General features: G+C 39.7%; 1 protein-coding gene across 1 annotated transcript; it reads left to right on the plus strand.

Annotated features, from left to right (window-relative positions):
- Positions 1–6,835: 6,835 nt before the first annotated feature.
- On the plus strand, positions 6,836–9,889 carry gdnfb (glial cell derived neurotrophic factor b). The gene is made up of 2 exons (XM_051421654.1): positions 6,836–7,438; positions 8,256–9,889. The coding sequence occupies exons 1-2, from the start codon at positions 7,201–7,203 to the stop codon at positions 8,825–8,827; spliced, it is 810 nt and encodes a 269-aa protein (XP_051277614.1). The 5' UTR covers positions 6,836–7,200; the 3' UTR covers positions 8,828–9,889.
- Positions 9,890–10,277: the final 388 nt, after the last annotated feature.

Raw genomic sequence — 10,277 nt, forward strand, 5'->3', positions numbered from 1 at the left:
AGGAAAAATTCTAAGTTGAAGAGCCACCACTATGATGGACTTGATGAACATGCAGTTTTATCTATTACATGTTCTGCACAAATCAGCGTCAAACAGTGCTGTAGCCAGTAATTTCCCCCAAACTTTTCCTCTAGGTCACATTTTCAACGTTTTTCTGAATTATTATATCACATTAGAGGCACCATGGCAGAAAAATCTAACCAGCAGCCAGGAACCAGGCTGATTTGTTACTTCATTTTCATTTTCACTCCGCTGGTCTTCTACTTAGACCTAATTTTCTGAGCCAGGCATATTCTACCTTTATGCGAAATGCAAATGTAAAATCCAGCAGTTACTCAAGCCATCAATTTACACAGAACAATTTGAAAATCCTTTTATCTAATTCTGATCCAATGTTTTTTTCCCTGACCCCTACAGTACAAAAAGTCTTTCCAAGGAGAGATTTTCTAATCTTTAAGGTCTGCAATAACTACTGCAGAGACCCTTGGAGTAGTTTTACACGTTTATTGTAGTAGTCTTCATAATGACTCATTCTGCACAGTAGCACAGATCACACCACCCATTCATGAAAGCCTTACAGACAGCGTGAATTGCAAAGGTAGAATACTGTTATTAAACTGAGGCCAAGACCGATTGGAGGTGAATATCTGAGCTGTAATGATGAGATGAGTTAGGGCATGACATGACGGCTCTCTTTTTTCCATATGACCACTGACACTATGTTTTAATGGTAAATGGCTTTGCAATTTGCCTCTCATTCACACAGACCCTGATGGCAGCAAGCAATCATGCAAGGTGCGTTTATAAGCGGTATATAAACATTTAATGTACTGGTCAACATTGCTAATGGTGCAGAAACAGGTTAAGAGTGACAATACAATGACAATACAATATAACACACGTAACCATGTAAAAATGTCTTCATAAGAAAAGTTATTGTTGTTGATAAATATTGTACATCAATAAATACTTAAATGTCATTTTATCTGCACACAACTACATTATAATCTGTTTTAAACAATTAAATGTTAATATATTATATATGAATGCTAAATGAGGAGCTGAAATAAAATGTTACCCATACAATTATCGTTGGATTCTGTAAAAGTTGGCCTCAAAAGTCTGGTATCAGCCGAGCTATCAGTATCAGAAAAATGCAAAAACGGAAACGTTTAGAGTAAGTAGCAGGTAAGTAGAGATAAAAATCTAATCAGAAGCACCAACACTCATTGCAAGTCAAGTTTTTTTTTTTTTTAAATCTTCATCAGTTTTCTGGTGTTGTCCTCCTTTATGATATGCAGCCATCAGTTCACCAAAAGATCAACACTGCCAATCATAATCAAAGACCTACAGGATGAACACATCATCAGATCAGTCTTACTGAGAGAGCAAGAGTTAATTTCTGTTCCACTTTCTTGCATTATTTTCCACATTCACATGTGCCACTTCTATTAATCATATGCTCTCTGGGTCACAGAAGCAAGATGTGAACTGATTATCAAAGTTTCTTCACCTGCTATTATCAACCAAGCTCAAAATATCACACTAACAGCCAGAGCAGAGGGTGAAGGGAGTGAAATATCACCACTGTTTTGGAGAAACTCTAAAGACAAAAGGAAGCAGATTTTATGCAAAGATAACCATGTAATGTATAAATTTGATGAAAATGCATTCTCTGTTATATGTTTTCATTGTGTTATTTGACGTAACAGTGCTCAGTAGACTTACCTGGCCCCCCTTGGATAGTGTTGTCCTTATATTTTTATTTTACACGCTACCAGGATTCAATTTGTGGGTTTAAAATAAATATTGGACTCATAAAATGCCAGGTCCAAGGTTGGCAACTGGAGCTTGTGACGCACCTGAAAGAAATTCAGCAGTAAAGGCTCCAATGGTGTGTTATAAGGTCACATTATCATATGTTTACACAAATTCAGATTCTAGTAGTTATTTTAGGTAAACACTGATCCTGTGTATACTGTATTTTGGCGTCATAAAAAGAAAATAAAAAAATGTTTGCTACTACCAATAAATATAGAAAAAAGTGAGATAAACCAAAATGAGTTGTAGGCCTGTTTAAGTGGATACCAAAATTATAACAGAACTTCCTACACTCCATAATGTAACAACTGAGGATGATTATGAGGTTTAGTGAGATAATGAGAGTGTGTCCGAGATGATGGTCACTGTGTTGCATGAATGGGGAACCCAACTCACTGGTTCCATCTCCTGGACAAACACAAACACACAAGACATGACGGAGAGACTGAAGGGAGAACAGCAACACAAACAGAAACGATGCACTGGCAGGTGCATCCATAACCCAAACAAAACCCACATCTCTACACATATAATTGACATACAAACAACTAGCACATCTATCTCCATAACAGAAATAATAACCTAACAAAACTGAGCTAACTTAACCAAGAGGGAAATACAAGGTAGCTTTCAAATTAGACTTCCAAGTAAAGACATTATTTATTTTTCAATTCAATAAAAATCAAGCAAATAAGCCAGACTAGTGGTTCAGAAAATTGTTTCCCTCAATAAGAAAAACAACAGCCTGTAGTCAAAAGCATGCAGCTTGATTTGTCAGATGTTCGGAGAGCTAATTTGTTCTTTCACACCAGACTACGAAGATCATTAAAAATATGATGATAAATTGATTTGAGTCTCAATTTCAATCAGTAGTTCTCTCAAACTTCAAAGCTTTAATATCCATATATCCACATCCACATTCTGAAGATATATTTCATGTTAACACATTGTGTATAGATCATAATCATAACAATTGATTAAAAATAAATAATACAGCATTCAGTTGAAGTCTGTAAGTCATTGTATTTAAACAAGAGATAAAGAATGAATATCAGACCTCACCACTGTGCTGTTTAATGCTGTAAAAGTGTAACACACATTGCTATTAACAGTGGTGAACAGCATCCACTAGTGGCAGCATTTAAGCCCTACATGCACGTGTGTGTGAGCAGTCAAAACATCTGGAGGTTCATTGTTTTCAACCTGGTTTGTAATCTGCATTAGAAATTACTGAATGTAATGTTCACCACCTGTAATTCCTCAAATCAGACCAGATCAAATCCTTTTGGTTTTACAGTCACCCCAGCAGGCAATAATGTCACACTTATTACAAAACTGGGGACAAACATGGAGTAAATTGTCTATTTGCTTAAACATCCTAACAGTTATTGACCCCACTTTAACATTTCTGAGCAGACTCCCAGCGGGTCAGCTCAGCAGACGGCATCCACTCTCAGCCTGAGGCTCCAGCAGCACCAGAATACATATGGTGTGGATTACTTTCTAAGCACCACTGTGGGTCCCCGTGGAGGTGATTTTTACCATGAATACAATCATCCTATCCAACACCAAAATCTATGAATAGCGATAAAATCATCAACAAGGAAACTTCTTGAGCTCAACCAACAATAATTCGATGATTTGGTGCAACAAGCATGACAGTAAATGTATATCACTCCCTATGTTGTCTGAAAAAGTGTATATCATACTGCTACGAGTACAGTGACAAAGGAAATCACGGTTATAGACCAGTTGATTTGCTAATAACTGGGCAAACATTTCAGATTATTTCCTTATTCTTGGCAACTTTCCATTTTAAATGCTAATGTGATGCAAGTCCACATCCTGAATTAAATTAATCCAAAGTGACTTGAGCGCATCCTGCTTAAAGTTGACTTTAAGGGCTAAAAGGTGATCAGTTTCCCCTGACCCTGTGCCATAACCCAGGCAGCTGCTTGGGGATATATACAAGCTGGCTGTACATAGCATAAGTCAAACAAGAAACATGTAGGCTGATTAATGCTAATGTCAGCATGCAAACATTTGTAACACTAAGGCTGACGGGAATGTCGATACTTTTGCATGTATTTGGTCATAATCAAATGATTGGAAAAATTTACCTATTTGACTTGATGATGACCTGAGGGGGACATGAATGTGCGTACAAAATTTCATGGCAATCTTTCAAAAACTTGTTGAAACATTTCATTCAGTAACACAAATGTAAGGCTCATGATGGTGCTAGAGGAAACATTAGGGGATCACCAAAGTCATTAGGGTTCATCCTCTGGGGACCATGAATGTCTGCCCCAGATTTCATGGCAATCCATTTAGTAGTGGCAATCCATTTAGTAGTTGCCATCCCTATAACCAGCTAAAAACAAGCACAGATTCTCCTCCAAGTATGAGATTAAAATACATGTAAATGTAGAAAACAGGACTACAGGACACATTATCGCCGATCTCCCCACTCCTCCTGTCAGCGTGGAGAGTCAGGATATAATTTTTTCTGCTAATTACTACACCGGAAGCCATGTCCCAAATCAGACGTCCATTCCAGCTGTCAACTCCTCCCTCCCATAAATCGATCTGGGGCAGGAGTTTCATGTTGGCCGATAATGAGGGGTGAAATGACCCGTGCAATTAGCCCATTACATGTGAGACAAAATCAGCCCCAAATATGGCTGACAGACTCAATTTGCAGATCAGTCCCCGATTAGCCCTCAGTCCTTTTAAGTAGGGAAACGGACATCTGTTCGGTGTATTTGCTGTAATTGCTTGAGGTTGCTGTATTTCCATACAGTTAAGTGAGCAAGTCAGTGGAGTGGGAAGCCTCTTCTGAGTGATTACAAAAAAGACAACTGTTGCGCTGTATGACATATATTTGGAGCATATTTGGTTGCTCAGATGGTTTTTGCATGTTCAGTGTAGTCAAGTGATTACAATACAATGTGGCCAACATGTGTGCTCGCACTGACACAAACATGATTCTTCATGAAACATTACACTTCAAGGGTTGCATAGAAGTGTATGTGTGTTTACGGATGTGCATGTATGGATACACAGTATGTATTTAACATTCAACCTTGTAAAGAGGAAACAGCTTTACTCAGTTCAGCTGGAGAGCAAACATGAACATTTCTCTTCTTTCTGGAAAGATTTTGCTGGGGGAAAAAAAGTGTTGTGTGTATAGTGGTATATTTTATCCACAATAATCACTGCAGAAGAAAACAGAAAATGAAGGATAATCCTGCTTCTTAATAACAAATGTGACTTCTTCTTGTTAATAATAATGAACAACACAGTAGAGAAAGATCTACACATTTGCAGGGATTCAATATGCCTGAGCGCATAAAGTCCTTGATTGGCAAACCTCGGGTGGTTGTACTGGGGTGTGAGTGACAGTCAAATGCAGCTGGTTGTCTATTTGTTCTTTAAAAATACCAATATTTGAGCACCCTGGTTGCTCAATTTGTAGAGCTGGCACCCCATGTGCTGAGTCCTTGCTGCAGCGGCCATGAGTTCAAATCTGACCTGTTGCACTTTGATGTGTGTCGTCCTCTCTCTCTCTCTCTCTTCCCTTTTCCTGTCCACCTCTCCCTCGCATATTATGTATATGGGGCGGTGGGTGGGGGCCAGTAGGGTGGCCAACAATTGAGTCAGGGAGATGGTGCCCCTAAATGAAACACTCCAATGCATCAGTGATTGCAGTGACGGTATAGTCACTTGTGTGGTCATCTCCATTTAACTGAACTGGACCTTGTTTCATCTGGACCTTGAATGGTTTACATTATCATAGATGTATGCATTATTTGTTCTGCTTACCCTGAACAAAAACTCTTAAAACATTACAGCTGTGTGAGTGCAGTGAGTTTTACTGTGGTGTAGACTAGGGTGAAATAAACAACTTTTAACTACTCTTGGAAGGAAAGCACTTGACACGCAGGCACATAAACTCCACAGATCACTTTCACTCATCTTTGCTCTGGTTTCAATCATCAAACACAGTTTCGCTCCTAAACCTCTGCCTTGTTATGTTCTCCAATAAAGATTATGATGGAATTTGCTTTACAGTCTCATTGATATTATTTCACATGAGTAACGGAGGGGGAAGTTGAGTTGAGGTCACAATGTGACAACAGAATGATTGAATCTGTTGCTTAATTCAATGTAAAGTTGTCAGTTTCTTATAGACACTCACTATGGCAGTAAGCTGATCCATATACAGTTTGTTGTGTGTCTTAGAAACATTATATCATAGAATGCTACTTATAAAAACAGGCAAATAATCAAACTTCAAACATGGAATTATTACCTAACAAGAGAATCTTGAAACTGCATGATGCACTTCGACTGATTTTAACACAAATATCTTTAAAATGTTCTTTTGCACCTTATGAGCCTGTGGTTTTATTCTAAACTCTAGCCAAAAGAAATACTAACACTTTGCTCTGATTATGCAAAACTCTGCAACCAAAATAATGTATACTCAAGTTAAACATTGAGTTCCTGTAATGGATATCAGCTCAGACTCCCTCGATGTTAAATGTCATCTTCTCATCAACTGCAAAACAGCGGGATTTCAAGCGCACTGTGGTTATAAGTAGCAACACAATCTATTCAGTCTGTTTTGACTGGCTGATTAGAAACACATTTGCCATCCAATATCAACCAAACACAAAAAGCAGGCCTGGGGAATTAGGACCATTGTTAGTGGAAAGTGTGAAACTTCTCTCTCCCTCTCAGTCATCTGAGCCTCTTTCATAACAGACCTCCTCTACCCTCATCAACTCTGGACCTCAAGTTCAATCATGAGTTTGGACTCCATCCCTCTGTGTGTGTGCAGTCTGCATGGGTGGAGACAGGAAGAAACAGAGGATGGACCATCACACGTCACCACCACTCCCCATCTCCCCTGTTAGACCTCTCCTTCTCCTCCTCACGGCTCAGTCAGGATTGATGGTGAGAGGGGATGAACGGGAGTGAATGCATTGTGAAACCGGTTGAAGGACTATAACCTGGGAGTGAATTGTGTCTTCCAAGCGTCATTGTATCCGTCGGTTTGCAAACAACTTCATAAGGAAGTCTGCTTGGCTTTGCATTGTGCGCTTCTGCCTTTGATTTCGTGCCTCCTTGGATGTTGCGCCACGCTGCACAGCATTTGCCAGCTGACATGTGAGGGATAGCGTGCAGTTTACAGTACGCAGGCAATAACTCATTAATCCTCAGCGTTTTCAGTGCCAGGAACCCGAGCTGATGAGTGCGCCCCACCTCTTCCTCTCCAAATAATAATCTTCAGTATGTTGTTTACCGCGTTTGCCAGATGATACCTGTTGATTTTGCATCGCGCCATGTCCTTCTGTCGGACTGAAGTGGACAATGAAGTTATGGGATAGCCTAACCACTTGTTTGATACTGCTGAGCGCCGTGCACGCCAGCTCGCTGCTCCGGAGCCTACAGCAGTCCACGTCCACCACCAAGAGGAGAGGGCGCGCCGCCGAGAGTCCCCTGGAGCTCCCGCCGGTTCAGATCCGCCTGTCTGTCACTTCCCCGGGCATCAGCCGTGCTCAGGCGGATACAGCAGACTGGGAAGAGACGCTGGCTGGAGGAGAACAATGTAAGTGCCAGTGGTTTTGTATGGAGTGCCCAAAGTGCCAAAAGAAAAACACCCTGTAGTAATTTGCTCTCAGCAGGCTTTCTGTGTCTTGAATTCTTTGTACTTCTTCAACAAATAATGACATTGCTGTCAGTGTTCAATAGAAGTTATAAAACAGAGTGCATGAGTGAGGGGAATCTCATAAAACATGCTTATTAGTCTGTGACAGAATTGTCAACTAAAGATTATTTTATTATCGATGAATCTATTGATTATTTCTCATAGTTTAGTTATTAAAAGGTACCTGTAGCAATTTCCTAGCAATTTCCTAGAGCCGATGGTGGCATCTTCAAATTACTTGTTTTATCTGTCTGCAACATAATTATACTCAGTTTACTGTCAAGAAGGATAAAGAAAAGCAGCAGTCCTCACAAGTAAGAAGTTGGAACCAATTTTTGCAAAAGATTACTTCACAATTAAGCGATTGTCACAATAGTTGCTAATTCATTTTCTGTCAAATTCACTAATTGATTATTTATTTTAGCTCCAGAGCCATGTGCCAAGAGGGTAGCATACATAGTGGCTGCTGTGTCTTTAATACACTCAACAACTGTCTTTAAGAATTAAGAATGGGATCCATTTGTAACTTGGATGAATCAGTTCAAAAGGAATTCCTTTGCAGAAAAAAAACGTGTACTATTTCTACATTTGTGTGTGTATTTTCTGACACAACACTCCATCTGTCCAATAGTCAGTGTGGTGTGTTCAAGTGAAACAATATGTGCTGTCCAATATGATACATCCTTGTAAGAGTGCCATTACTCTTAATGTGTTTCAGACACCATGGAGGAGCTCTCCCTAAACAAGTTTGAAGATGTGGTGGACTTTATAAAAGTGACCATTAGTAGAATACGGCGCTCCTCCTCATCCACCGTGTCCTCATCTACCTCCTCCACCACCTCCTCCCTATCCAAAGAAAACTTGAGCAGCAGGACTCGACGAAGAAGGGAGAGGAAGAAGGGAGCGAGTCAGCAGAGTGGTAACGGAGGAAGAGGAGGAGCTAGAGGGGGAGAGACAGGGAGGAAGAGTAGGGGAAGAGGAGGAAATGGACGAGGACAGGGCTGTGTGCTCAAACAGATCCACCTCAATGTGTCAGACCTTGACCTGGGCTACCGCTCCAGCGAGGAAATGATATTCAGGTACTGCTCTGGACCCTGCAGGAAGTCCGAAACCAACTACGACAAAATTCTTTACAACCTGGCTCACAACAGGAGGCTTCCTCCCAAGGACACACCCCCTCAGGCTTGCTGTCGGCCAATAGCGTTTGACGATGACCTCTCGTTTCTGGACGACAACCTTGTCTACCACACCGTGAGGAAGCACTCTGCGAGGAGGTGTGGCTGTGTGTAGGGAGTGTGAGCTGGTGTCAGGCCTTGTGTAATTTTACATTCACTCCCACTTAGAAGTGTGATGTTGAGTGTTTTTCCTTCTGATTATTCTCGCTGTGAGGAAACTTTCTGGCATTACGTGGTCAGTAAATAGGGAGAGGAAGTGTCATCACTACAGCTTAAACCCCAAAGTAATGATTCCTAATGGTCCTCTTCTTCTCATAGTTGGCTCAGTCACAATATCCACAGTTTCCTTTATACCATGTTTTCAGTGTGATCTTAAATGTTTCCATGGATGCTCAATCTGAAAGGACTGAAATCAATCAGACACAACGGATGATTCAGCAGACTCACTCCGTCTACTGTATAGCACATGTGTAATATGGAAAAAGTTATACACATATGAAATGTATTTATGAAATCTTGAATCTATTAACTTATTGATATTTATTTTGTTTTTATAAAAGGAATACATGTTATTTATTACTGTAATGTGATATCTCAGTGTGCCAAAGGTTTAAATCAAGTTTGATTTATTTCCATATCAAAGCAGTAAAAGACTGGGTTTACATTGCAAAAGGATCTTTTACACATCAGGAACTTAGGTTAAAGGTGCCTGTGGAGTTGTCGTGTAAACAAAGATAGTTATATTTGTGCATTCAGTGTTTATCACCGTAACACATTGTGTGTATTCTAATCCTAACAAATGTGTTGAGTGCATATCCTTCCTCATAAAAAGCAAATCAAAGCAGATTTATAATATAATATTTTAAACCTCTTTAAAGGTGTATCTAATCGCCCACATGCTAACTCACATGCATGTGCATCCTCAAACAACAAGCGGACCCACTCTTAAAAACATGGTTCATCGCTTCTAGCGGTCAAAAACTCCACAGGACACCTAAATTCTCCCTGAGTATCTTTAAGGTGTCCTGTGGTGTTTTCTTGTAAACAAACAATTTTGCATTGAGTGTTTCCCACCAAAACACATTATGTGTATTCTTGAGATCTAACAAACAAGTTGAATACATTTCCTTCCTCATCAAACATTTGCAAAGCCGATTTAATAAAATATTTTAAGTTGTGCATTGTTCAAATCCATGTTCATTAGCTTGCAGTCTTCTTCTTTGCCTTTATTGCCACATTACTACAATTCTTTGCTTGTTACAGCCACCAGTTCAGCAGAAAAAAACTAATTGCTGTATAGAACTGCTGGTGGTCAGAAACTCCACAGTGAACCTTTAAATTTGAAAACCTTCAATACTATCTAAACGTTTACAATGTGCTACAACTTTAATGTCATTTGACTGCATTGTTTCCTGTTTGTTTTATTAATGAGGTAAGAAAAGCTATATCAAAACATTATGTTCTTGATGTTCTTCATGATTAGAAGAATAGTTGTTCTTCACTGCTAATTTCATGTCCTCCTCTCAGATGTCCTCCCTGCAGCTTTATTTTTATACGGTATTCAC

The sequence above is a fragment of the Dicentrarchus labrax genome, unplaced genomic scaffold (assembly GCF_905237075.1).
Source record: "Dicentrarchus labrax unplaced genomic scaffold, dlabrax2021, whole genome shotgun sequence".
NCBI classification, from domain to species: domain Eukaryota; kingdom Metazoa; phylum Chordata; class Actinopteri; family Moronidae; genus Dicentrarchus; species Dicentrarchus labrax.

Coding starts and splice junctions, on each gene's coding strand:
- gdnfb (XM_051421654.1), top strand. CDS start 7,201: ATGAAGTTATGGGATAGCCTAACCACTTGTTTGATACTGCTGAGCGCC. Junction 7,439..8,255: donor GCTGGCTGGAGGAGAACAAT/GTAAGTGCCAGT, acceptor AATGTGTTTCAG/ACACCATGGAGGAGCTCTCC.